The following is a 26,401-nucleotide window of genomic DNA, read 5'->3' as shown; positions in this document are numbered from 1 at the left end:
TTTCCATATCTTTAACAACCGTCAAATGCATAGTAGTGTCATAGTGCGCAGAGTGAGAGTGCAGAGAAGAGAAAGTCGTCAGACGGCCTAGAGCCGTCTGAATAATGCTGAGAGAACCACTAATGAGTGCGAGCGAAACATGCAGAAACCGAATGCGAGGTCCTTCCAATCTAGACGGCCGCGGTGACTCCAATCTCCAGGTTAAGGTATTGCTCCATCTGGCGCTCGACTTCAGCCTCATCGTCCATGTTGATATCACCCTGAGCCTGCAGAATGGGAAGGGCAAGCGAAGGGGCATTGGGATGGAGCAGCATGTCTTCGATGAGCTGCTCGGCGGGGTCGGAGGATGGCATCGGCGGGAAATGAACGGGGGGCGGTAGAGCCTCAATAGGAAGAGGAAGAGGATCCTCTGCGTCAGGTACCGGCGGCAGCGCATGCTCGGGATTGGAAGATGGTGGGGCTGGATCGCAGATGTGGTTGACTGAGACAGTGTTAGATGTTGGTCAATAAAACATTATCACGGCACTTACACTCTCTTGAATGCGAAGCACTCCCTTGATGGTCACACCTCCGTCCGTTCACACAGTCCTTCTTGGCTCTCACAGTAGCGGGTATCGCAGCTTCGACAAGCGAGCGTTCCCGTACCCACCAGTCGTAGATACCCCTGGAGGCGGATCAGCACCAAGTATCGTGGAGAAATCACATGGCGCCTACCAGATAAACACTTGCTCCGAGCAGTCTCTGCAGATCCTCGTGAAATAGACAGGAGGTTGGGGCGGCATTTCAGCCTGCGGCGGCATAGGGGCAGGCACATCACTCGCAGGAGGAGGCTGTATCAGGACACCTGTTGGAGGATCCACCTCCATGTCTGAGCCGGGGCCTTCCACATGGGCAATTTCGGGATTCTGCGGCGGCAACACCGAATCAATAGGAGGAATGCTCATATCGTTTGCATTAGTGGCCATTGCAGGCGCGGGAGGCTGATGAAGATCGTCATCCGATGGAGGAGCAGGATGCTCATTAGGGATAGGTTCAATCTCTGGCTCCCCGTCCTCGTCCTCAGAATCGCTATCGCGGTCAGAGTCATCGTCGTCATGCCCATTGTGACGCGACTGATCTCCGATCGGGCCCTCCATAGCGAGGAAGTTCAAAATATTGAACCCCCCAGGCTGGCACCGCACCCATTCAATGATCTAAGATGCGTCAGAAACAGAACAAGACATGAAACATTCCAACACGTACATTCCGCAACACCCCATTGACTCCTCCCTGACGGGAATGCAGGTAGTCGATAAGTAGATCTACCTCGATTGAGTTATGACAGAAAGCCTCGTATAGCTCATCACATTCGAGGAGCTTCGCAACTGTGTCCATATGCTACCAGTTCATGAGCCTGAGAACCGACACAAGGAGTGGAAGCAAGCTTACTCTTGGCATCTGTGGTCTGGTGACCTTCGGCAGAACACAAGTCGCCACGACCGAATATCCGCAGTACTTGCTCTTACAGAAGCTGCAGCTCATTCCCGTCGGCGCACCCAGCGCATATAGCTCGTCACATCCACTGCAAAACCCGTGCCCATGAGGCGGTCCGTGGGACTCGAGGTCCCAGGCCTGTTCACGCGGGACTTGGGCGGGATCGGGGATGGGAATGGGGCAGACGTAGCCGAAGTGATTGTTACGAGTACAATGGGGGCAAGGGCGGGCGAGGTTGAGTGGCATTGGAGGCGGAGATTGATGGCGAGGGCGTGCGGGGGGGAGCTATATATAGCGCATTCATGTCAGAGTTCTGGTGCGACCACCGACAGCAATACATACAGGTAGAAGCTGTCCGGGGAGCCAGATCACATCAGCTTCCTGCTTCTCCTTGAGGCTCCTCGCTGCTTCAGGCCGGAAACGGACGAGAAGGTCGATCATGTTCTGCAAGAAACGTGCTGAGTGGATGCTGTCTGAAGGCGAGCGGCAGGTGGGGCAGGCAGTGCCTCCGTTCTACAAGGGGGTGTCAGAAGTGGCGAGAAGCGCATGTATGCGGGTAGCGGACGCACCCGGACCCAGGAGACGACGCAGGAGGCACAGAATGCGTGATTGCAAGGCTGGAGTAGAGCGGGCTACAGGATCAATTGTTAGGAGAGCTGTACTCCTCTCTAAGCTTATTGGGGTTGACTCACCCTATGCAGCAACCCCGCGCAACATGCACAACTCAGTTCTGCCTCTAGAGCATCGAGCACTTCGCTGCTCAAGTCGGGTCTCTCTTCTGAGAGACTCTCCATGCGGCTGGATGATGAGGATGCTGAGAGCCTGTCTGGAGAGGCGGAGGATGTGGATAGTGCTTGCTTCTTGTTGGGGCGTTCGGGGTCGACGTCGTCAGGTGAGACTGAGATGGATCGCTGGCGTTTGAGATGTGGGTCGCCTTCGGCCATGCCTTGGGGCTGCACTATGTAACGGAGAGTAGTCGCTGTGAGGTGGTGGTGCAGGTGAAAGGAAGGAGAAGTTGCTGATGGGTGCGGCGAGTGCAAGGCAGAGGGAGAGGATGAACGTGGTGTTAGACGATAGGAGATATGCGGGCCTTCTTGGGGACAGCCGGTTCAGCCGTGCGTAGCCCCCGTGCACACCTGATGACGATTACGTCCGGGGGGGGAACAAGGGTCTCGTGGCATGCATATGAAAGTCAGTTATTATCTCTCGAGTTAACAGCCAGATATCAAACAACTAGTCACCTGAAGTACGTTAAAGTGTCATTAAAGGCATAAATCCGAGTTGTTGTAAAATCATTTGTTGTAAAGTTAACAAGTTCTAGAAGTGCACAGTTACGAGTGGGAATTACATATGACAGTCATCATACGTAAATTAAGGGATACACAGCCACAGAATTATGTTTCTTACAAACAGTCACACTGATGGTACAGCCTGCGAGTCCTCGATCAGTAAACCCTCTATGCGCAAGGCTCCTTAATTCGATTCTTGATGAGCCACCAATTCACTGGAAATGCCGTCCAATGACCCATAAACATCCCAACCTGCATCATCCACCAATACACGACATTATTCATCTGCAGGCGGTCCTGCCAAATCGCGAGCTGGAAAATCGCCATCCAGCCAAACAAGCCGATCTGGAACCCCGTCAAGCTGAGAAAGTCTGCTTTCGCTGCACGCCACAGTGTCTTCGGACCATATTCTCCTGACATGGGTGCGATGCTCCAGTACTGAAACACGATGCCGAAGACCAAGGCGAAGGCGTAATCGACGAGCCACTCGGCCCAGATCGAGCGTCCGTTGATCTGCGCTCCGACTCCCCAGACGAGCCATTCACCAACGATATCGCCAAGCAGACAAGCAGCACCGCAGTGGCAGACCGCGATGGTGATCGTTGCGAACATTGGTCGCTCGTCCATCATGTGCATATGTTGCGATATGTTATGTCCGCCATGCGGGTTCACGTCATGCCGAGCATGCTTTAACTTGTCCTGATCGAGAGGATCGTCCGTTTTATGATCAGCCTGAAGGCCTAAATTGTGATCGGCGTGCTTAGACATGTCGTGACCGGACACAATGACGTTCAAGGTGGGATTGTACATATCGTGTGCTTCATGTTTTGACATGTTGTGACTGGTATGGTCTCCCATGTCGTGCACGGAATGCGTGTCTATCTGGCTCCCCTGATGGTTGGTTTCGTACCTCGGACTGTGCTCGTGGTGTGCGGTCATGGAATGGAGATCGTGGTCGGTATGGTGCACAGGATCAGCCTGGCCCACATCGAATCCATGTCCCTCATCGTCCGCGTGTCCAGCCGGTCCATGCATATTTTGTCCTTCATGGGTCATATGCATGTGTGCATGTGGCTCTCCCTTTTCTGCGTCCACAAGTTTCGTATCTCGATCCGTTTCGTTGATATGATTTGCTGCCAGCGGCTTCGGAGGTCGTCCCCAGTTGAGGTAAGTCCAGAGCGTTATCGGCGCGAGATACAGCGCGTTGAGAATATATACGGGTATCCTGCCATTCTCATCAGTCACTGCTCAGATAACGACGAGACAAGACGCACATAATGGCCATCATAGTCCTCCATCCTCTTCTCCTCACAATGTCAACCGCAATCCATAGCGAGAAGCACAGAGCGACGCCAATGAAAATTGTACCGATTATTTCCAATGCTAGCGGTGGTTCGTATGCTGAATCCATCGTCTATTCGAAATGGTGATCTTGTTTGTTGACGGCATGTCCATTAGTGCGGGTATTTTTATAGGGAAGGCCATATTGAAGGAAGTTATGGAGCGGTTCGAAATGCCTCATCCCCCTGCTGACTGAGAAGTTCTATGACGCACGCGTATGCTGAGTAAGCATATGTGGCGGTGTATTGATACTATCATTGGTCAGCATTCTTTCGGTCGCCGCCAGGTCGCACGGGAAGACGTGAAGATTACTAGTCCAATTAAAAAAATGTGTGGCATGGTACATCGCGCATAAGAGGAGTCCGTTGGCTGACGAATTGTGCAATTACATCGCTATCTCAGACAGGACACAGAAGCCTAATTAGCCGTCGCACCATTGGCACACTTTGTCCAAGTACTATCCGTACAGCAGTTCGGAGACCTGAGCAAGCTATCAAACCCAAAGTTCGGACTGAGAGTATGATTAGCAGGTATGTATATACTTGAAGTGGGAGAAACCTACCAGTAGAACGCCGATTCAGTGCTGCCTGACCCGTTGTACAGGAGTGGATCCACACAGTGGTTCATATTTTGCGGATCGCAGCAGGCGATAGTGCTGTACGAACTGGAAGGGCATTTATAGGAGTGGTAGGTACTGGCAATGAAAGGTGGATTGTCTCCATTCTGGCAAAGCGTGTATTGCGAGTCCGAACTAGAGAAATGACTGTGAACGGCCAGGTAGATTGGACCAGGGAAAAGGGGCGCACCAAGTAAAGGGGTTGTTCGGACTTGATGTGGTAGTGCATCCCGTGAAAGTTACACTGCCGTCGCCGTTATAAACAATGCCATTACAGCATTCTGGTTGGTAGTTCATGCAGAAGTATTGTGTTCCTGGGGGGGCCATGGATCGTCTGGCCCTCCTCGCAGCTGATGTCAAAGGTTTACTAAAATTCAAGCTCCATATGGAAACGAGGTGCTTACTCTCCACAGGAGTTCCGTTGTAGAGGTGCCGAGGCCTCACAGGTGGCAGACCTTTGGCAAAACGCTGAGCATTGGTTGATGCTTCGGTACTCGGCAAGAACACGGCCACAAAGCACAGAAGGGCAAAGAGCTGGAGTAGTCCTTGCATTGTGTGTTGGGGGGATGAACTGGGGTTTTCCGGGGCTTCCACAACCAGTATCCACGAGGGGAAGTCTATTTTCGGAAGTTGGGCATTATTAATAGGGAAACAGGCGGAGGCGGAGGTCTGAAAGACCCTTCCTGTGCATTCCGATGCATTCGGCGTTCATGTCAAATATACCCTCGATGCTCGGGCGCCCGACGCCTCTCTCAAGATGTTTAAATGGTTGTGGCTTTGGAAGATCGTGTGATATTCGAAAATGTCTTATGGCAGACATGTCGAGCACGGAATGTCAACGGAAGAATGTGGTCAGGGACACATGACGGAAAAAAGAACTAGTTCCTGTGTGGCGCACCAGTAGCAGTGAATCGGCCTTCAGCAGTCGACGGGCTCACAAAAGACACGCCTTTCAGACTTTCAGATTCCATTGACATTGAAACGCCTATGAAACAGCGGCATTGTTGCAGTAGGTGTACGTGGTATCCGAGCAACAATTAGGGTATCGATAACCGGTATCCACCGGACCCGGACTATATGACCTGTCAGCCATTTAAAGGCACACACACGTGTTCGTTGACTCACCACTGAAAGGGCCAACCAGGCATCTTCGGAATTCCGGGAGGACCGCATAGATTTGTATCTGTGGAATCGCAGCAAGCTTCAACTGAGAATGGGGCTGTGGCGCAAGTGAAGCTGTTGGTCGTCGAAGGCGCAAAACAATCATAGCCTGATTTCGAACAGCATGTCGTATAAGTCCCATCAGGGCTGAGAGCCTGTCAGGCCGCTGTACAGAGGTATGAGAAGGCACTTACCAAGAGAAAGGAGATCCGTCACTTGCCCATTGACATTCATTATACTGGGGATTAATGTTCGCATTATACAAGCTGCAACAAGCGCCATGGAAACCATCTGCACCATCGCAGGTGTACGTGACCGAGTCGGGGCTTATGGAAAATACCGGAGGAACGCCAGAAAAGGGCATAGCGGCCGAATCAAGCATAGGCAGTGCGGATCGTCTTGCCCTACGCGCATCTGCGGAACCCTTGAGCTAGGCAAAGATGTTGATGGGGACATACCATCAGCAATGGTGGATTCGTATAAGCGCTTGGGGACGAGAGGAGGTAGACCCCTAGCTAGTCGCTGTGCATTCGAGCCCTGGCGTGCTAACCCGGCGGCTAGGGTCGACCAAAGTGCTAGGACGAAAGCTCTCATTTCAGGGGGATGGTCTCGCCGGCATCCCTTGCATTTGTAAGCCACTTTATACGTACCAGATTGTTGACCGATCGCTCACGTTATGCAAGCTGGTCGTAACAACACATAAAAAGACTGTGAACGGCGGATGGTTGCACCTCGCAGGTAAACACGGATCGTATACACAGGCAGCTGTCAAGCAAGGAAGCATGGTCGAAGCAGTATCTCATCCCTTCAGACCCTGGCAGGTAACAGTAAGGGATCAGCATCTGTATCACTGAGCGGCAGAGGCCCTAACTGTCAAAGCAAGCAACTGAAGCATCTCCTTTGGACCCTGGGCAACTAGCTTCTGCATGGGCCGATATTGATGCAGCCAAATAGGAGGACGGGGCACTCCAGTTACGACAGCGCACGAGAGAAGGGGCCGATGTTCCTGTTCGAGGGATTATCAGAACCGTTGGACGTAAAGCCAAGCCAAGCTGTCGGGGACTCAACCAGAACTTTGAAGCAGGAGGCAGGACAGAGCATGGGACACGACGACATAAACAACGCGCCGACCTATTGAGTAAGTGGCGGTGCATTGAAAATATTGACCCACGTGACCCCCAACCACAATCTTATGATGGAAAATGAAATGAAAAGTGACAGTCGGCTTTCCATCACAGTGCTTGATCGATATGGAAGTTCGAAAATATCCAGGCTGTGATCTTCATCGGATCTCAGAATTGTATATTTTCCGTGACTTAGACCCCCCTGACTCTGTGAACCCCTGACACCAAAGCCTTATGTCCGACGATTCCCCCGATATGATGATTGCGTCTCCCTAGCGAACGTCCATGTCACCGCCTACCTCGCTCGACCTCCCAACTCTCAAGCATATCAGAAACAGCATTATAGGATCACCCAGTACAAAGATTACTATCCTGCATGATATCGCCTTTCTTCCCTCTCTTCTCCCTCTTCTTACCCATCCACTGCTCAAGAGAGAAGCAGTCACAATCCTTGCCAGTCTATGTAAGGAACAAGACTGCCTTCCATCACTGATCAATGCAGGCGTCTCTACCCCCTTACTATCAGCGTTGAGAGGGTCGGGGGATGCAGCGCTGGCGAGAGCACTGACAGAGCTGGTGGCTCGGGCTTGCGAGGCGGTTTACGGTGCCCGTGCAGGGCTGGGAAGGGAGAGTTACGAGGGAAGAGAGGATGCGTTCCTTGCTCTAGAGGAGGTGTTAGACCTCGATGGTCTAGACGCGTTTCTTCCCCTGCTCGCTCCCACTTCACCCACCATATCCGCATCTTCATCCACCGGCACTCCAGGGCTAGCAGGAGCAACAGCAGTAGCGAACCTCATCTCCCACCTTCGCCCTGCCCACGTCCCACGCATCCTCGACTGGCTCCCTCCTTCCGACCGCGCTAGTGCCGCGAAGGGAAAACGCGGGTGGGAGAAGAAAGAAGAGGGCGGGTGGGTGCTTGTGCGTTTATGCGGGTTGGTCAAGATGGGTGACGAAAAGGTACGTTATCCTGCCCTCTCTTTTGGTCAAGGATGAGAAGCTCATAGAGAGCAGGCACAAATCGCAGCTCTTAATGCTCTTTCCACGCTTCTGTCGCGCAATACCCCGCTCATAACCCTCTTCGGCCGCTCTCACGCCCCAACAGCGCAAACCGCATACACCCTCTCCCGCTCACGTTCCCCTCAAGTAAGGCTCGCAGCCTGCCACATCCTTACTTCGTTGTTATGTCACACAACTCCGAGGGGACTGAAGGGAGACGCGGTGCTCGACCCTCCGGGGATGCTTGAGCTTGCCGTGTTGAGTACGCTTCAAGGACTGGTAGAAGACGGGGAGGATCCCGAGGTCAGGAGCGGTGCTTGTTGGTGTTTGTGTACGTTTTTACTACATCGCATCTTCTCCTGCTGCCTCATGTTTCTATTCTTGCTATTTCACTGTGCTAACTTCCCGCAGCAACGCTCGTGATGGACTCCCCTCCTCGCGCCTCACATGCCTCCCAATCGGGGCTACTCCTCACCCTCTGCACCCTGCTCCGCTCCTTCCCCTCCATCGGGTCCACCCCCGAAGCCCTCGACGAGCTATACGAAGAGTCTCCCTCCCTCCTTTCCCTCCGCGAGAGCAGTATGACCTGCCTCGCCTCGCTCACCCTTCCTTCCGTCTCTCTCCGCACCTCGCTCGCAGCCCTGCAGCCCCCGGTCCTTCCAATCATACACAGCTCGCTCTCACACCCTTCGCCCGGTGTCAGGCACGCAGCGTTGCAGGTGATCAGAGCCCTGAGCAGGAGCGTGGAAGTGCTCAGAAGCAGTTTGGTAGATGAGGGCGTCGTGAAGGGCGTATTGGGCTTGGTGATGCGAGGCGGGGGGGTAGAGGAAGGTGAGGGGTTGGAGGGGTTTGGTTTGGAGGAGGAGCGGGAGGAAGGGCAGGAGCAGACAGACGATGTGGAAGCCGAGGGTGGGGATGAGACGATGGATGATGATGCTCTTGCGTCTGCGAACAGCTCCATGACTGTGAAAGGGGTAGACACAGACAAAGGGACGGGCAAGGTAAAAGAGGATATGCCCGGAGAGGCCGTCAAAGGGGATAGGAGGGTGCTCCTCGCTGCTCTGGCAGCGCTGTGTAACTTCTCGGCAGACTTTTCCCCGGTACAAGAGGTACGCTTCCCCTCCCCTTCCCTTGCCCCCTTATCGGCATAATCTGACCTCACCCAGCTGCTACCCGAAGAACACGCCCTCCCCCTTCTAGTGCAATACGCTACCCAACCTTCGGATGCCCTCCTGCGGTTGAACGGCATCTGGGTACTGAAGAACCTTGTGTATAGGGCGGATTGGGCGTTGAAGAGCCAGGTGATGGGCTTGGTGGGGTGGAGCAGGTTTATCGAGTGAGTTTGGGTGCTCCATGGGTTTTCCTTTCGCTCATTGAATTGTGTTCTTGCTCGCTCGTAGGCTCTGCCGCGATCCTGACCTAGGCGTACGGGAACAGGCATTGAGCATGGTACGCAACCTTGCCGCGGGAAGGGAAACGGATGTCGTCCAAACTGTGCGAGCGATTGGGGCTGAAGAACTTGTCGCTCTTGTGGAGGAAGCGATGGGTACTGGGAACGATGATGTGCAGATGAACGTGAGTCTATTTCCTGGAAGAAGAGGCTGACACTGACATCTAGCAGGCACTGTTCGTATTGGTCAACACTCTTCCCGAACTGTATCGCTCTCGTTGTATGCTCCACCAGTCCCCCGCCTTCCTCTCCGCCCTCCTCCTTTCCCTCTCAAGCCCCAGCCAGACCCTAAGAGTAGCAGCGATTCGCGCGGTACACGCATTTCTTCAGCTCTCAGTTGGCAAACAGGAACTACGGGAAGCGGGTATAGAACGTAGAGTGAGGGAAATGGATGGCAAGCCCAAGCTTGGGGGAAGGAGGAGCTCTGGGTTGCCTGCGTTGGGCGAATTTGGAGTGGCAGGAGAGGTGGAGGGCAGCTTGGAAGTTCGAGAGACTGTCAGGAAGGTCGTGGATTTCTTTGAGGCGGCATGAGGGCTGTGAGAGGTAGAATACATTTGTGTTGTATTTCTTTGCTAACTGGTTATAATTTGTCTGTTGGGGGAATCATCAGGAGCCTGATCGCCGATCACTAACGCCGACCCGTGATGGTGGCGATGCAGAAGCCGGAAGTATCGAGATGCCAGGGACGATCGTCATTCCATGAACGTGAACACTGAGCGACGTGTTTGACTGCCACCACCAAGGTTATCTCTTCTCTTCATATCTTCCGCGAGACTGTCGATTTCCTGGCTTTCTACTGGCAGGTTGGACTTTTTAAATATCTCTCTGTTGTCATGAGTTGTCTGCTCTCGTTGGACTTCTGAACGTCTGCTGGCTTGCTGCCTAATCTCGATCCTTGGTGCAAGATAATTTCGCTCGGGTCTTTGCCCAGTTTTTCTGAACCTGCGGAAACTGGAATACCTGGAACACCCCTGTCAACATGTCTCCCGATTTCCGACCCCCAACACCAAAAGACCGACCTCATTCGCGCCTCCTACCCGCCCACTCGCTAAGCCTACTTAACATCACACCCTCCCGCCCTGCTTCCCCTGTCCTGGCAGGCACCGTCGAGCTCCGACCATCCAGTTTTGTCGAGTCTCCAGCATTTTCTTCTCCAAAACAGACTCCTAGTTCTATAGGGGGGGACGAAGATGTGGAACAGGAACCAGATGGACTGCTGGCAAATGAACCTTCTCCAGAAGAGTCGTTAATCTCTGCCTCCCCCCCTTCGTCTCTCACCGCCGAGACAGTGCTCCCCGGATCTGAATCGGCTTCTCACGCACTACGAGAACAGCTGAAAAGGACGATCTCTCGCAAAAGCACTGGATCAGCGCCTTCCTCCCCTCCTGCAAAAAGATCGGTCCTCGCTGACGAGGTGTTGTCTGCCGTATCTGAGTATCCTCCTCTCAGTCCTGAAGAAGCAGCGCGGTACGAGGATCGCAAGTACTTCGTGCTCACGAATGCTGGAAAACCGGTATTTATAAGGTACACGAGTGAACAGCCCACTGCAGATGGAAGCTGACTGGATGCCAGTGAGAAAGGAGATTCTGAAGAGGAAGCGACAAACGCGATGGGTATCATGCAAGCCTTAATATCCGTATTCGCAGAAGATGGCGACAAACTGCGATACATCACCACCGGATCGACGCGTATAACATTCCTCCTCCGAACACCGTTATACTACGTCTCTGTGTCGTCTTGGGGCGAGCCAGCTCCTGTCGTGCGTCCTTCCGGCGAATGAGCGATCTCCTCTAACTAACTTGGACACAGACAAGGACACACCTGGAATATCTCCATCTGCAGATCCTGAGCGTCCTCACCCTTCCTCAATTAACAAAGCTCTTCGAACGACGGGGAAATTTCGACCTAGGCCGATTACTCACAGGTGCCGAGCCACTCATGCGCTCGCTCTTGAACACGGCACAGACATCTCTAGAAACCACTCTGGCAGCCATGCAATGCCTGAGAATAGACATGCACAGAAGAAGACGTATAGGGGATGCCCTTCTTCCTCCGTCCAAGCTCTCCCTCGTGTATGCGCTCGTTATCGCAGGCGGGCGAGTGATCACCCTGGTCCGACCGCGAAAACACAGCATAAACCCCTCCGACCTCCGAATTTTGCTCAACACCATCGCTTCCCCCTCTTTGCTTACCTCGGATTCGGAGAGCTGGCTACCCATCTGTCTGCCAAAGTACAACGCGGATAGGTTCTTGTATACGTATGTTGGGGCATTACGGGAGGGAATTGGCATTGTCGGCCTCTCTCCAGATCGGGATGCTTGGGATGCGATGAGGGAGTGGAGGGGCGTTGTTGAGAAGGCGAGTCCCGCAACTGCCAAAGAAGGTTGTTGCTCATGCGACAGGTTAGAAGCTGGAAGAGGAATCTTTACTCGGGTTTATCGAGAAAGCGGTCCTGGCGCATCCGTACGCCGTTGGTACGTTGCTTCGTCGCCGAAAGCGATGGGTTATTGACTCTACGTAGTTGAGCTTGGGATCCATGGCTTGCGCCATTTTGTGTACAAGTCACGCATCCATGTTCAGTACACCCAGCCAGAGTTTGACGCGTCCTACGATACAGAGTTAGAGCAGCGAAGGTAAGCAGTCAGCTGCGGTGTCTAGGGTGATTGTTAATCTCGGGACTTAGACTTGTCACGCTCTATCAGCAAGTACATGATACCTTACACGCACGCTCAGGACAGAAAGAAGCACTCTCTCTGCATCACATACGTACACCACGGGAGACGGTCATGGGCTGGGTGGGTACTCATCCTATCACTCAGCACGATCCTGATTATTGGTGGCAGACCACGAAGCCCCTAGAGGTGTACATCGCACTTTCTCCACATTTGCCAGAACCAGCATGCGTGAGTGCGGCCCATATGGTTGTCAACTGGGTCAAGAAAGAGGAGGGGAGGTTATTTCTCAAGGATGCACCAGTGTTTTGATGGACATGGAAGGATATTGTATACGTATTCTATCACGATGATACCCCGAATCGCAACTTCATCATTCCCCACGTCACATAATGAGTGAAAGCCTCTCGGGAGCTCGCTCGTCAGCTCAGAGTGCCATTTGTTTCACCGGCTGAAACGTTCACGGCAAACCGTCCCAGTCAGACCTTCCCAACTTTGTCCATCAGCTATCGTATCCGCTTTCCGTTCTGCACACTCGGTCCCCATCTAGTCCACATGAATACGGGTGTGATATGGTCAAAGGCCCAACGCACCCTCTTATTGTCTTCTTCGGCTTTGGAGGAATCGCAAACTCCTTCGGGTTCCCTCCTTGCCTATACTTCTCGAGCGCCCAGAGGATGTATCTGGCCGAATGGATCAATCGTGGTAGTTCACCCCCACTTCCGCTTATCCGCACCTTCGATCATGCACGCCCACACCAGCTTGTTTCATCCCCTGGCCCGTAAGGCCGAAAAGTCCCTCCCAGCTCTCAACCTTGACCTTCCCCGCTGCTCCCCGGCCTATCGCTCCCAAAAACTCCTCATGGGTGCTGATGCCGCTTTCTGGTCGTCGAGGCGGTATTGGGAGGGGTGTGTTGGTATGAAAACTCCGTGCCCGCGGTGTTGCTGGTCGGAGAAAGGTGCGTAATAATGGTGGCCGAGGAAAGGTCATGGTGACGAAGAGAAGTCGAGCCCGGAAGCAAAATGCGACTTTCTCTTTTCTTGCGGGATGTGAGCAGCGTACTTTATGATCACTAGTATCGGAGCGGGCTAAGCATCTTATCTCTGTATGGCTTGCTCTCCCACCTTCTCATCCGGAAGCACCGTACTGTTCGCGCTCTGATAAATTGGTACATTAAAGAAAGCAACATATTGGCTACATTAATGGCTTGAGAACTGCGATGCTGAACCGCATTTGGAGGAAGAACTTTGCCACGGCCATTTATACCACCTTCTCGTCATTGATTTGTTCTGTTTGTTCTGGATCTGCCGTCGAATACACGATAACCAACTGGATACTCCCAAATTACTTGACATCCTCTTGGAGCTTTTCTTACTCGTGCACCGGTGCGATCATGGCGCCGCGTGGATAGCAAGTCTTGAACGTCTTGTCCGAGCAGCAATTCGGGTAGCGATATTGGGTGTGGCCGGATGCGATGTTTCCGCTAAAAAGTTATCTTCAGTATGAAGAGTCTGGTGTATGTTGCTGTGTGCTCACCACTTGAACGTCGGCTCCGCAGGTGAAACACAAGAATTCGTGTCTGTGGCCTCGCAGCACGCCGGGGTTGAATAACCAGCCACAGGGCATGAGTATGCGCTTGCAGTCAGAGCGAATTGCGAGCCCCAAGAGGAGAAGCAGACTGTGTTCTGGAAGTCGGGGCTTGCGGCTCTGCTTCAGTGATAGAAAACGCATCTGGAAGAGGTTACGAACCAGACAAACGGGGTTGGTGCCGGCACACAACCCGAGATTGGGGTACAGCAGTTGGCCACAGCTTTGTATACGCCGGAGCCGACACATGTATACACAGTGTTGTTCGGCGCCTGAGCACGTCGGCCATTACGTGTCACTTACGCGAAAACCTGGTTAACACGTTCTATCTGAAGGGTTGGCCGACATACGGGCAATACTGGCAGCTCGCTCAGCCAAGGAGTCTGCGCTATCCACGGCTATGCCATTGATCAAAGCCACAAAGCTGAGCAGTGAAACGAGGAAGAAACCACGCATGCTGTTCTGTTGCGAGGGGACTGAAGTGATGGTTCACAAGCTAGCGCTTACCCTGAATTACATGAAAAAATCCTCTTTTTATGGACCTCGGTGAGCTCCATCGAAAAGTCTCATTGGCTACCTTTTTTTTTTGTCGAAGATGGCGGGAAAGACCGCTGTTGACGACTGAACAGACGCACCGCGCCACCAAAAAGACGCCCCACACTTTCGTAAACCCAGAATGCACTTGTGGTTAACGAGCGTTCATAGGTAAGAGTGTTGACTCCTACCAAGAAGGCCAGTTGGGGTAAACCGAAGTGCACGAAACTGCCGTGATTTGTTTTCTGTCTCAGACACCGTACATGTCCAACACAGATGAGGACACTTACGTGAATAAACATGTTTGACAGGTGGGCTGGGGACTGACTGGAACTCTCACCAACTGGCGCAACATATCACCGGATGGAAACGTGCGCTTCCTTTTCACTGAATTTGAATGGTTCTAGTTCCAGTACTGATCCTTATGCAAGTTTGTCCCAGCAAATCATCTGAGCGCTTCGTGTATTACTGACGGTATCAGAAAGCAAGGCAAGTATCTACAAGTTTGTGTAGGGTAACAGAAGTGGACAAGCACCACGAACTATTGTAATCAATGAACAGAATCAGATGCTAAGCAGGTAATCAATGATCAAAATCATATGCTAAGACGTTATTTGGCTCTATCAGCCTTTCTTCGCTTGGACACGTAGCCCAACGCATCAATCAAGGAGATCTGTACTTCGTCGATAAGCTTCATGTCAACATGTTTTACGTCCTCCTTTAATCCCTTCAACAGCTCACGCAAGGTCTTCACGCGCTCCTCTGCGACAGAGGAGCCCCGGGGAGGGTGAACGATTTGATCCTCGTCTTGTTCTAAGCGATACATTAGTTTGAGCATCACGTTGCATAAGCATTGCACACTTACGACTTGAGCCAACAAATTGTTGCGATAGATCCTCGGTTTTCTGACCTGCCACCCGAGAGAATGCGTAACGCACGCCACGCCAAAACTGGGAGCCACCTGCTGCAAGAGAAGGAGAGGCTGGAGAACTGGCTTCACTCCTTTGGCTTTGCGTCATATGTGACGGCGTTGAGGGAGTGCCAGATGCTTGGAAGGACTCATCATCCCGCCGCCGACGCCTGCCCGAATCCTTGGAAGTGGACTCGGAAGATGTGAGACGTCGACGCTTTGATATGATCGGAATCTCGACACTCTCCAAGAAAACCCGTTTGCGTTTTCTCGTTTCACCAGCAGGGCGAGCGGGTGGCTGAGACAAGGAACGAGCAACAATCACTTCGGGGGAGGATGAGATGGTAGGTTGAGAAGCCGAAATGACGTTTCCAGCATCACGAATGAAAGTATCTTCAACATCTTGAATGGAAACTTCTGGTGAGGTCTTGGAAAGAGATGACGTAGACGACCGCACATCCGACAGACTCGTGTCCCCTTTCGTGGCAAGTCTGCTGACAGATGACGGTGTCTTGCGCTTCTTACGAGCATCCATCGTGTGTTCGGACAGAGTCCTCTTCCGTTTTCCAAGACTCAACGGAGGGACAAGGAACACGTCATCAAGCTCTTTCTCATCGTCGAGTTCTGGGACTTTCATCGGGTCCTCCAGTTCTTGAGACAAGCTGAACTCGATGACTGCTTCATCTTCGTCGTCTTCCTCCTCCGAAGGAGACGCTGGAGAAGGGGCAGGTTTGTTGTTGGAGCGAGGTGTCGATAACAATCTCGTAACTTGCGCTCCCTGAATATCGGTCACGGAATCGTCCGTTTCGATCCTCCGATCGGGTAATTGAGTCTCAGACACATGGGAGATCTCGAGCGAAGTGTCAGTGCGCGTGAGCGTGTCGACTGAGGCAGGTTCGGAGGATGGGGTAGGAGCAGGGTCAAGTACAGACGGCGTCAAGACCAGCATGGACGGAGTAGGCGGAGGGACACGTTCCGTTCTGTCCATCATAGCCGGAGGGATAAGAGGCGCATCAAATGCCCGCATAACAGTAGCAGTGGAGACGACCTCGCTCGTACCCTGAGGCTGAGGTATCTCTTCCGCACTATCGGACGACGCTTCTTGCGTTTCTCGCAGAGGGGGTTCGTCCCCCTCAGCGGCGGCAAGCGCGCTGAGCTCGAAGCGCACAACAGGCTTGGTCGATACGAGCGATCCGCGTTCCCTGGAAGCAGGGGACAGACCCGTCTTCGGCCCCGAGCCTAAAGTAGCAGGGTCGATATAGCTACTAGAGCCAAATCCGACTTTCTTCCCCCTCTGTTCCCCCATACTAAGGATCCCGCTCATGAGCTCACTCCCACTATTATCCATCGTCAGCCGTAAACGCTGTTGTGCGCGCTCCGGCTCCGAGTCCGACAGGACAGACATAGGGATACTCGAAGCGGCCGTATCCTGCGTCTGAGTGAGGTCTAGTTCGAGGCCAGGGGCGAATGCAGTGTCGTGTTCCGCAAACCACCTAAGAGCGGGCTTCAGTTCCTCCGGCCAGCGGAACTCGTGTCCATGGAACGTAGCGCGCCAGAAGGACGCAAAACGTTGTGGTGCGATGCCCGGGTCTGGCATGCGGTAAAAAGCGGATGCGAGGAATGGGGCCAGCTGGTCTAGCGTTGACTGGTCAACCTTTCCCTGCGGGAAGGGGGTGAGCAGGTCCAGACATGCAGTGTATAGCGCTGCGGAGAGAGTGTTGTACTGCTCGTCCTCGAAGAGAGTGTCTTTGTCGCATATCCAGCTTCCGACTGCCGCATACACCCGACACACAACATACACCGTGTCCGTGTCCGTGTCCGTATCCGTCTCCATGTCCATGTCCGCCTTCTCCCCACTAGCAGCTAAACGCTGCACAGCTCCCAAAAGGGAAGAAAGCACCTCCATACCAGCATCGAACTTCTTCTCGTCATCACTATCATACACGTCCCGCATGACAACAGCGAGCATGTCCAGCAAAGGACCTTTGAGCGTATCCCCCCTCTCGCACTGGAGGACAAAGGGCATGTCTTGGAGAGCGAGCCCGTTAGGCAGAGCGAGGGGACCGACGGCACGCAGGATCCGGCGCCACTGCTCTTGGTTTTGGTTTTGGTTTTGATTTTGGTTTTGATCTTGGTCTTGGTTTTGATTTTGGTCTTGGTTTTGGTCGTTAGACTCCCTGATCCAGGAAAGGAGTATCCGAATTACAGAAGCGTCTTGTACGTTAATGCCCCGTTCAAGTCTCGGTATCCAAAGCTGCAAAACCGGTGGTATGCACGCCTTCCACTCCCCACTCCCCGGTCGACCACGGGCATCCGGGATCCGGCCAGCGACAGAATGCACTATCAGTTCTAGCGTGTCGGTCTTCCACCCCAGCGCTGGGGAAGTGAGGAGATACACGAGGACGGGAAGTTTCCATATGGGGAGATCGGGGATCACTTGTTGTAGGAGGAGGCTGACAAGTTCTCGCCCCGGGTTGGGGAGGAAACATTTCCCCATTCTTTGGGGGAGTATGAAACCCAGGAAGTCAGTTGCACGAGCACGCCATTCTTCTTCCGTTTTCGCGGCGAGCTCTTGCAGGGAGGAGTTAAGTATCCGGACGAACATGAGCTGCCTTCCACCGGGTTTGTGCGCTAGGAGGGGGAGGACCCGGCGGGCGGAGACGTCCCGCTCTTCGGGGGGGATTGGCGCGGAGAGGCCGGAGAACCAGAGGTCTGCGAGCGGGTAGACGTCGGCTACTTGGAGACCGGGCCACCAGGGAGGGGGTTGGAAGGGCGTGTACGGGGGGGACTTGGTGGGAGAGGGAGGGGTGAGCAGCTCTTCTGAGAGGAGGGACTCGAGAGGGTGGGAGGGCTTTGAGGGGTGGTGGGGCTTGTCGTTTGGTTGAGCAGGTTCTTCCTCCCCATCTGGGTCCCCTTGCAGCTCCTCCCCCTCCTCCCCTTCCTCCTCTTCCCCCCAGGCCGGGCCCAAAACCCCCTCCAGCACTCCAACCCCACCCTTCTGCACCAACCCCGCCACGTCCCTCCATCTCCCCTTCCCACCCCCAACCCCGCCCACGCCCACGCCGGCCCAAACGAGCGCCTGCCAGACTTCTGCTGCCTCGGCTCTTGCACTGGCTTTTAATAGCGCGGGCAGGGCTTGCAGGACCATCTTCTCTATCTTTTCCCTTGGGGGAAGCTTGGCTCCTGCTTGTGCTGGCGCTACGGGGGTAGAAGTAGAGAAAGATATAGCAGGAGAAGAAGGTGCCCATAAGCCCCGCACTTCCCCTTCCCCCACACCCCAGATCAAGACAGCCCAGCATCTTGCCCACTGCGGCGCGAGCGGCTTGACTTTCAGCGCAGCCTGGAGGACGGTCATGAGCGCTTTGAGAGCTGAGGAAGCTAGGACCTGAGGACCGGAGAGGTGGATGAGCGCGGCTATTAGGGGTAGGACGAGTGTTTGTTCTGATGAGAGGAGGGAGGCGCGCAGGCTGTGTTCGAGCAGGTCGACGGTCTTCTGTGAAGTGGTGCCTGAGGGGGAAGGGGAGTGCCGGGTGCTCCTGAGCCAGGTTAGGAGATGGGACTCGACAGTTTCCCGGTGCTTGAGGTCGGATGCGTGGAGGGACGTGCAGTGGGCACGATACTTTTTTAGACTGAGGGAGAAGGCGAGCAGGGCTTGGGCGGGTTTTTCACGCTTGGGGAGGAGGAGTGCTGGGAGGAGGAGGTCGAGTAGGGGAGTGAAGGAGGGCAGGAGGGAGGGATAGTGCGTTAGTAGGGTGGTGAGTGTCTGTATGCGGGGTAGGGGGGTTAGTTGGGTATGGAGGGGAGGGGAGGGAAGGGAAGGGAAGGGGACGTACGTCGTATGCCTGCGTACGGACCGCTTCGCCCGACCCGCCTACAGAAGTCGCTCGCGCCCCAAGCTCACCGCGCAGTCCACATTCAAGCACACGCGCCAGAGCTTCTCGATGCGGGAACACCGCCGAGTCCGGGAGGCGTAAGTTGCCCAATGCCCATAGAGCGACTTGGTTCGTTTTCCGCCCGTTTGGGGTAGGGAGGGCGCCTGCTTCTGGGAGTGAGAGGACGCTGCGGACGAGATCTTGCTGTTCTTGGGTTGTGAAGAGTGCGTGTACGCCTGGTTGGAGGAAGAGGACTGCGCTGAGCTTGAGGGCTGCGTGTGATAGATGGAGGAGAGCACGGGCATGAAGGATCTCTGATTCGCTCACACCGCGTTTCTTGGCTGGAGTAGAAGAGGGTTCTGAGGATGGGTCGTCACTGCCTCTTGTGCTGCTTGGATCGTATGGGCTTTGGAGGACGACGGCGATGTCCCTTTGGAGAGCGATGAGAAGTGCTGTGCTGTGTGTTCTCAATGGCTCGAGTGCGCTGGGTAAGAGATCGCGTGCGTGCTTGAGCCTTGATAGGAGGAGAGTGTATGCTTCGGTGAGATCTGCAGGAGTGGGCGCGTCACTGTCACTGTCTTGTGTGTCTTGTGTGTCTTGTGTGATGGAGCGTAATATACACTGAAGAGGTGATAGGAGATAGTCAACATCCCCTACAACCACTTGATCCATCGACACAGGACTGCTACTCGGTAGATCAGGTAGAGTGGAACGTGAAGGCTTGAGGATTCCCTTTGGCTGTTGAGTAGAAGGAGATGAGCGTACACGGGATAGAGCGCGAGGAGAGTGAAATTGAGGAATTGGGAGGAATTCTACCCTTTGAGGTGCAAAGTTTTCTTTTGCTAGTGCTGTGGGTGTATCGATGCTCATCCTTTTTCTTGTCTAGTAAAAGATGAGCAACGGTTGAGTGACGCCCTCGTGGCAACTCTTGTGTACGCGCCGCACAACGCGTATTCACATTACACGGCAGCAAATTACTCCGCTTCCGTCACATCTAATCACCGCAGTGTATAACTAACACCGAAAGCAAATTGGGCAAGAAATCCATCGCAAGATCATCGATTTATCCGATATGCTACAACCTCTGCATGTACATGTTCTAGAAGGTGACAAAACCTAGACTGCTGCCCATCGTTCTCCCCTTGTCAGGCACTTCTTCCTCAGCTTCTTCCAGAGAGGTGCGGGGGCGGCGAGTGGGGGGAGGGGGGAAAGTTTGTCCTGAATCAGTTGGCAAAGTCGCGCATTTCGAACTCAGATTTCGACTCGACGTCTTCAAGGTCACGCTTGCCCTTGGCTTTCTTAGGCATTGTCTTCCTGGCTGACGACATAGAGTCCTTCTTCTTTACGGTCGTGATCAGGGTGGTGGTAGGCGATTTGCATGCAGGGCATGTGAATGACTGTCCTTCAGTGTGCTGAGTGTCGATCCATTTCTTCAAGCATGCGAAGTGAGCAGGGTGATCCTGCCCATTGGGACAGTTGGAGTAGTGCGCACCCGGATCGTCACACCACCAGCACTTGTCCTCATATTGCCGAGCTTCAAGGTCGGGGTCAACGTCGTCAAAGGAGCGAGCCAGGACGTCTTTGGATACTTGAGTCCGAATGCAGTTGAGCGCTCCTCGAGGTCAGCATTGCGCAGGGCGAGCCTTCGGGATCCATTGGTATGTACGGGAAGCGATGTCGCAAGGACGGAGAAAGAGAGCACTGCGAGAAGGAATTTGAGAGCTAGCACAATGTTAGCCAGGCCACAAGGGAAGACGTAGAAGGAACATACTTGGCATTGTAATGAAGTGGAGTGGTAAAAGTAGGGATGAAGTAGAGCGTTTAAGGTAGGACGGTAAGGCAGGTGTGATTGTGGTGAGGGTGTTGTGCGACCGGCGCTGGAGGGATTGGGCTGCTTTCGATGGGGCATTCTCATAGTCCAATCTCCCGTGGTTTATCATGAACGGCTGCATCAGGATAAAAACATGACACCGGCAAAACAAGACAACACGGAGGAATTCCGGCGGTCAACAGAATTGAAAGTAACCGTTCCGTCCGCGGGAGGTTTCAACAATGTTTCACCGGCAGTCAGAGACCTGGATGATATTAGCAGTGGACACAGAGTACTCAGTTAGTCGCCGTATACTTCTTCCTGAACACACTCTAATCCGCGTTCTGCAAGCATGGTGAGTCGAGATATACATGTCGTAGCGCTGCGTCTTCCCGATAAGGCAGTCAGTCCATTGTTGCAATTACCCGGCGCCCAATGACCACGGATCAGTAATATTAATGGCAATCGGTCGAATTGGCAATCTGCCCGTGACATAAAAATGCTGGCTTGATTACGGCAGTGCACTAGAAAGAGCACATGGGTACTGTTCCGGTGTGGAAAATGACTCATCATGGAGATGGTGGAACTGAAACAATATCACCCGATACAGGACCGACAACTCGCCGAGGTTTTTCATGCGCCAACCTCACACACAGCCACTGAGGCAAGCCTCGGCGATAGGTCACACACAAACTTGTACACTCGAATAGCACGAACGTTCAGTGTTGCATCTCTTTGACACCCTCTCACCCTCTCCTCTCTCCCCTCACACCCATGCAGGATCCTGCGACCGCTTGATCAGGCAGCCGACATGGCCGCTTTGCTCTCATCGAATTGTGTACGCTGATCAACGCGTTTTCACACGGCAACAAATTACTCCGCTTCCGTCACATATATCTAATCACCGCCGTGTGGAACTAACACCGACCCCGTTCAACGTTGTGAATGGCAAACGATATACGAATCCAGTATGCTCCCCTCCTCGCTCTGCCCAGAAATCAGCGTTTGCCATCAATAACAGCAACAGTCTGCTCTCTACCACAGACACGCACTCGCGTAGAAGTACTCGCATTCCTCTATCTCCAACTACGGGCACACGCGAGAGAGGGAAGCGGGAGAGACGCAAGTGCAGTCCAAGCGTTGTTCTTGAGAGAATGTAGTGCTTTCTTGGCGCAGAACGAGGCTGCTGTCTCCCACATTCAGTTCGAGGCTGAGGATACCCGTGCGTTCTCCCATTTATCCTCCTCTGCGAAGACTGACGATGTCAGACTTGCTCACTCCGACAATCGTCTCCATGTCAGCCGCGCTCCTCCAACTTCAGGCACACAACCTCTCTCTTCTCCCATCCGTAAGCATTTCACAAGCTAACAATCCAGAGCGAACGACTGACAACCTCCAGCTGCCTTCCCACCTCCTGCTCGCCATCTCCCACTCGCTCAACGACCCCTCCGCTCTCCCCCTATTCACCCGCCTACTAGCCACCATCCCCCTCTCCCCCTCCCACGCAGCCCCCCTCCTCCTTCTGCTATCCTACATCTCCTCCCTCCCCTCCTCCCCCCTTCTCCTGCTAACCAGCACTTCCCTCTCCCTCTCCCTCCTCACATCCCTCCTCACCCACCCGCACGCCAACAGCCCAGCCCTCACCAGCCAAATACTGCAACATCTTTCCCATTTCGCACGTGTCATATGGGAGGAATATGCCGGTGTGGCAGGAGGGTTCCCCCAGCTCCTGAGAGTGTTTTATGGTTGTGCGGACGTACTCAGCACCTCTCCCCCGGAGGCAGAAAGCTGTCTGCGAGCGCTCATCGCTCAACTAAAGCAAGGTACGCCCCCTCGAACTCTCGCAGCCTCGTATACTAACGCAAACTAGCACCGACGCCCTCAAACGCGAGCCAAGAAGCATACCTGTTCACCCTAGCGGAGACCCTTCTCCCAATCCTATCCCCGTCCCTCGTATACACAAATCTATTACCGCTGTGTATCCCGTAAGCCCGCATTTCTGTGCTCCTGCGTCTGCTGAACGTGTGCAGAGCACTGGACAACCCCGCGGAAAAAGGGGCGTTCGAGGCTTCCCATTCCCTTTTCCTAGTAATACTCGCCATGCCCAAAAAAGGACAAGCCCAAATGGAAAGCACCCTAAATGTGCAAGAGACAGTGCCCTACTATATCAGCTGTTTGCTCAAAGTGCGTTTTCACCTTTTCTATTGAGGTCAAGGTTGATAAGAGTGCAGCATCTGGCTGAAACCCACTTGTCTCCTGTGCAGTTCAGACTGGCATATACCTCCCTTGTTCAGACATGCGCCTCCCTCCCTCCTTCCCTCCCCTCTCCTTCGGTCTCCTCGCTCTCGAATGAAGGACCAACCACAACCCCCGAAGGGAAAGCCCTAGCGTGGTTCTGCGTTCAACAGCTGCTTTCTGCCCTCCGGGACCTGACCTTCCTCCCCAAACGGGAGTTGGACTACGAGTACGAGAACGAGAAGGTCTCGGCGCTGAGGGAGACACTCGTCGCACTCGTACCTGTCGTACCCCCCTCCCTGCTCCCGCACACTCTGGAGGGAGTGGAAGTGTACGTCCTCCGACCGCTTCGACACCCGACGCACCCTACGCACGCCGAGCAAGAGCAGCAAGAGCAAGAACAAAAACAAGAACGCTCCCCCTCAGACCGACAGGTTCTCAAAACCCTGTTCGCCGTTATCCGGGCCGTGGGGGAAGAGAGCAGGGGGGAGGCGCTCGGTTGGTTTCTAGGGGTTGTACAACGGTTGGGCTTGGGCGAGGAGAAGGAGGAGGTGAGAGCGAGGATGTAGACTTGAGGAGGGGTGGGTATGTATTCCGGTGAAAGACGCTCGGGAGTCCACATCCTCCAGTACAGGAGTAGAATGTTGTGCGCCTTGCCACATGCTGTGCATCAGTGACTCTCGCGTGCACCTTTGCTGTTCTCTACGGGATCCAACTCGTTATTTGGCCTTTGCTCTTGAAAACTGTCCTGCTCAAGCCTAAGAGTGATGATAACGTGATCCCCATAAACAGGCAAGAAAATCATCGATTTATGCTACAATCTTTGTATGTACATGGTTTAGAAGGTGATAGAGTCCAGACTGCTGCTCACCACTTCCCCTGTCAGCCACTTCTTCCTCAGCTTCTTCCAGGGGGGTGCGGATGCGACGGGTGGGGGGAGGGAGGACGGTTCTTGTTCTGAATCAGTTCGAAAAGTCGCGCATCTCGAACTCCTATTCCGACTCGACGTCTTTACGTTTGGCCTGGGCTGTCTTACGTGCGGCTCTCTTCCGTGCTCTCCCCCGCGCGGATTTCGACGGCCCGGGTCTATTCGACACCGCTTTCCTCGGCGCGGGTTTCAGCATTATCTTCTTGGCCGACAACGTGGCTTCCTTCGGCGCGGGTTCCTTCTTGGCCGACGACGTGGCTTGGTTGGGTTCGTTCTTTACGTTTTGCAACAGGGTAGTGGTACTCGTTCTGCATGTAGGGCATGTGAGTTCCTGTCCTTCGTTGAACTGATGCTGGATCAAGTGTGCCAAGCATTTGGCATGAGCAGGGTGATGCTGTCCATTGGGACAGTTGGAGTATTCCGCCTTCGGATCCATACACATCGAGCACAGGTCCTCATCTTCTCGAGCTTCTAGGTCGGAGTCGACGTCATCAAAGGAGCGAGCTAGAACGTCTTTGGAGCCATCCAGTCCACTTGCAGTTGAGCGCTCCTCGAGGTCAGCATTGCGCAGGGCGAGGCTTCCGGATCCACTGGTATGTACGGGAAGCGATGTCGCAAGGACGGAGAAAGAGAGCACCGCGAGAAGGAACTTGAGAACTAGCACAATGTCAGCCAGGCCACAAGGGAAGACATAGAAGTAACTCACTTTGCATTGTAATGAAGTAGAGTGTTGAAAGTAGGGATGAAGTAGAGTGTTGAAAGTAGGGATGAAGTAGAGTGTTGAAAGTAGGGATGAAGTAGAGTGTTGAAAGTAGGGATGAAGTAGAGTGTTGAAAGTAGGGATGAAGTAGAGCGTCTAAGGTAGGACGATAAGGTAGGTGTGATTGTGGTGAGGGTGTTGTGCGACCGGCGCTGGAGGGATTGTGCTGCTGTCGATCGCATTTTTATCCGTAGTTTAGCTTGAACGGCTGCATCAGGATGAATAAAACATGACACGTCAAAGCAAGACAACACGAATGAGTTCCGGCGCTCGACACAATTGAAAGTAATCATTCCGTTCATGGCGGGAGGTTTCAGCAATGTTTCACGGGCCGTCAGAGACCATGATATAAGCACTGAACACAGAGTACTCAGTGTTAGTCGCCGTATACAAGCAGTGAAGACAGAGTACTCAGTTAGTCGCCGTATACTTCTTCCTGAACACACTCTAATCCTTCTGCAAGTATGGTGAGTCAAGAGATGCATGTCCTAGCCCTGCGCCTTCTCCATAAGGCAGTCAGTCCATTGTTGCCCAGCGCCCAATGATCACGGATCAGTAATGGCAATCGGTCGAATCGGCAATCTGCCCGTGACATAAGGATGCTGTGTAAGGTCTATTAAATCGGCTCGAGTACGGCGGTGCACGAGAAGGACCACATGGGTACCGTTCCGGTGTGGAAAGCGACTCATCATGAATCCGGATCTTAGAGAGAGGAGATCTAGAGGGAGGTGGTGGAACTGAAACAAAACACGATGCAAGACCAACAAGTCGCTTAGCGCGGACACTTGTGTACTTTTCGCATCCCTCTCGGCTAGGGTCTTCTTGCTTCCGGAAGCACGGGGGTTTTGGGCCAATCAGAGCGACGCATTTGGGCTCAGCCACCGACCCTTGCGCGCGTTGAAGTTGTGCGCCAACGCGCGCAAGGGTCGGTGGCTGTGCTCAAATGCGCGTCTCATTCTTGTTCATTTGATTTATTTCAAGCTGGGGTGAGCTCAAATTTAAAGTAGCTACACAACATGCAATGTAATAGTTATATACCTAATGTTTCAGATTGAATGTTATGTGAAAGAAGGGGCGGGATGAAAATTCAGGGCCCTACTCGCGCCTGTGGCTGTACTGTGGCTGTCCCAGGAAGCAAAACGGAAGCGTTATGATGCTTCTGCCTCAGCACGCCTTGGCATAAGCATTGTTTGCTTCTGAGAGGGATGCAAAAAGGTGAGACTGAGTGCAAACCTCACACAGCCACTGAGGGAAGCATCAGCAATAGGTCACAATGAGAATGTGATGCAATATTTGAACCCAAACTTGTACTTGAATTATAACAAGAACATTCAGTGCTGCATCTCTTTGATATGCTCTTCTCTCTCTCCTCACACCCATCCAGGATCAAGGCAAAGCTTAAGGATGAGTCATATGACTTGCGATTTGGAGCAGACACCCCTGTAGGGATATACCACCATTATCTTGACTAACAAGGGTGGGTCCATCTTTCTCATCACCCTTCTGTATTCTCACTAATTCAATCATTTATTGTGTCAAAGGGTGTCAGCAATGAGCCAGTTATTTCCAGTGACACAATGTTAGGGCAACACAGGCTGACTAAGTCTGCTCACCTAAGAGTGCCAAGAGTCTAAGCAGGCAAC

At 53.4% G+C, this 26,401-nt stretch overlaps 11 protein-coding genes across 11 annotated transcripts; 4 read left to right on the top strand and 7 right to left on the bottom strand.

Annotated features, from left to right (window-relative positions):
* Positions 1-67: 67 nt before the first annotated feature.
* On the bottom strand, positions 68-2,417 carry DACRYDRAFT_118588 (uncharacterized protein; the record flags this gene model as incomplete). The annotated part of the gene is made up of 8 exons (XM_040770612.1): positions 68-481; positions 531-664; positions 715-1,193; positions 1,243-1,377; positions 1,429-1,758; positions 1,816-1,986; positions 2,043-2,105; positions 2,166-2,417. 8 exons carry the CDS (start codon positions 2,415-2,417, stop codon positions 171-173), a joined length of 1,875 nt encoding a protein of 624 aa, XP_040625724.1. The 3' UTR covers positions 68-170.
* A 513-nt stretch (positions 2,418-2,930) lies between these two features.
* On the bottom strand, positions 2,931-4,173 carry DACRYDRAFT_110713 (uncharacterized protein; the record flags this gene model as incomplete). Its single annotated transcript, XM_040769111.1, has 2 exons — positions 2,931-3,987; positions 4,037-4,173. The coding sequence occupies 2 exons, from the start codon at positions 4,171-4,173 to the stop codon at positions 2,931-2,933; spliced, it is 1,194 nt and encodes a 397-aa protein (XP_040625723.1).
* Positions 4,174-5,378: 1,205 nt separating this feature from the next.
* Positions 5,379-6,523, top strand: DACRYDRAFT_24363 (uncharacterized protein; the record flags this gene model as incomplete). Its single annotated transcript, XM_040773657.1, has 4 exons — positions 5,379-5,792; positions 5,845-6,027; positions 6,075-6,294; positions 6,339-6,523. Coding segments are annotated over exons 3-4 (223 nt in total), but the record flags the coding sequence as incomplete, so codon positions are not given.
* A 766-nt stretch (positions 6,524-7,289) lies between these two features.
* DACRYDRAFT_24362 (ARM repeat-containing protein) lies at positions 7,290-10,042 on the top strand. Its single transcript, XM_040773656.1, has 6 exons — positions 7,290-7,961; positions 8,016-8,331; positions 8,412-9,109; positions 9,167-9,336; positions 9,401-9,575; positions 9,622-10,042. Exons 1-6 carry the CDS (start codon positions 7,947-7,949, stop codon positions 9,979-9,981), a joined length of 1,734 nt encoding a protein of 577 aa, XP_040625721.1. The 5' UTR covers positions 7,290-7,946; the 3' UTR covers positions 9,982-10,042.
* Positions 10,043-10,429: 387 nt separating this feature from the next.
* Positions 10,430-12,434, top strand: DACRYDRAFT_118586 (DUF254-domain-containing protein; the record flags this gene model as incomplete). The annotated part of the gene is made up of 7 exons (XM_040770611.1): positions 10,430-10,974; positions 11,023-11,209; positions 11,260-11,799; positions 11,858-11,924; positions 11,972-12,083; positions 12,134-12,245; positions 12,294-12,434. The coding sequence occupies 7 exons, from the start codon at positions 10,430-10,432 to the stop codon at positions 12,432-12,434; spliced, it is 1,704 nt and encodes a 567-aa protein (XP_040625720.1).
* On the bottom strand, positions 12,404-13,112 carry DACRYDRAFT_101820 (uncharacterized protein; the record flags this gene model as incomplete). The annotated part of the gene is made up of 3 exons (XM_040767588.1): positions 12,404-12,668; positions 12,716-12,805; positions 12,859-13,112. The coding sequence occupies 3 exons, from the start codon at positions 13,110-13,112 to the stop codon at positions 12,629-12,631; spliced, it is 384 nt and encodes a 127-aa protein (XP_040625719.1). The 3' UTR covers positions 12,404-12,628.
* A 381-nt stretch (positions 13,113-13,493) lies between these two features.
* On the bottom strand, positions 13,494-14,165 carry DACRYDRAFT_110709 (uncharacterized protein; the record flags this gene model as incomplete). The annotated part of the gene is made up of 4 exons (XM_040769110.1): positions 13,494-13,605; positions 13,659-13,820; positions 13,872-14,007; positions 14,060-14,165. The coding sequence occupies 4 exons, from the start codon at positions 14,163-14,165 to the stop codon at positions 13,494-13,496; spliced, it is 516 nt and encodes a 171-aa protein (XP_040625718.1).
* A 688-nt stretch (positions 14,166-14,853) lies between these two features.
* DACRYDRAFT_110708 (uncharacterized protein) lies at positions 14,854-19,895 on the bottom strand (the record flags this gene model as incomplete). Its single annotated transcript, XM_040769109.1, has 3 exons — positions 14,854-15,056; positions 15,109-18,916; positions 18,987-19,895. The coding sequence occupies 3 exons, from the start codon at positions 19,893-19,895 to the stop codon at positions 14,854-14,856; spliced, it is 4,920 nt and encodes a 1,639-aa protein (XP_040625717.1).
* A 353-nt stretch (positions 19,896-20,248) lies between these two features.
* On the bottom strand, positions 20,249-20,977 carry DACRYDRAFT_110707 (uncharacterized protein; the record flags this gene model as incomplete). Its single annotated transcript, XM_040769108.1, has 3 exons — positions 20,249-20,455; positions 20,518-20,747; positions 20,797-20,977. 3 exons carry the CDS (start codon positions 20,975-20,977, stop codon positions 20,249-20,251), a joined length of 618 nt encoding a protein of 205 aa, XP_040625716.1.
* Positions 20,978-21,780: 803 nt separating this feature from the next.
* Positions 21,781-23,639, top strand: DACRYDRAFT_110706 (uncharacterized protein; the record flags this gene model as incomplete). The annotated part of the gene is made up of 6 exons (XM_040769107.1): positions 21,781-22,057; positions 22,104-22,183; positions 22,235-22,658; positions 22,706-22,820; positions 22,866-23,019; positions 23,067-23,639. The coding sequence occupies 6 exons, from the start codon at positions 21,781-21,783 to the stop codon at positions 23,637-23,639; spliced, it is 1,623 nt and encodes a 540-aa protein (XP_040625715.1).
* A 232-nt stretch (positions 23,640-23,871) lies between these two features.
* On the bottom strand, positions 23,872-25,489 carry DACRYDRAFT_24360 (uncharacterized protein). Its single transcript, XM_040773655.1, has 2 exons — positions 24,705-25,489; positions 23,872-24,655 (listed from the first exon to the last, which is right to left on the bottom strand). The coding sequence occupies exons 1-2, from the start codon at positions 24,709-24,711 to the stop codon at positions 24,063-24,065; spliced, it is 600 nt and encodes a 199-aa protein (XP_040625714.1). The 5' UTR covers positions 24,712-25,489; the 3' UTR covers positions 23,872-24,062.
* Between the last annotated feature and the right edge of the window lie 912 nt (positions 25,490-26,401).

This window comes from Dacryopinax primogenitus (genome assembly GCF_000292625.1).
Source record: "Dacryopinax primogenitus strain DJM-731 SS1 chromosome Unknown DACRYscaffold_18, whole genome shotgun sequence".
Taxonomy (NCBI): domain Eukaryota; kingdom Fungi; phylum Basidiomycota; class Dacrymycetes; order Dacrymycetales; family Dacrymycetaceae; genus Dacryopinax; species Dacryopinax primogenitus.
Note: the sequence above shows the minus strand (reverse complement) of the source record. Positions and strands in the feature narration are given on the sequence as shown.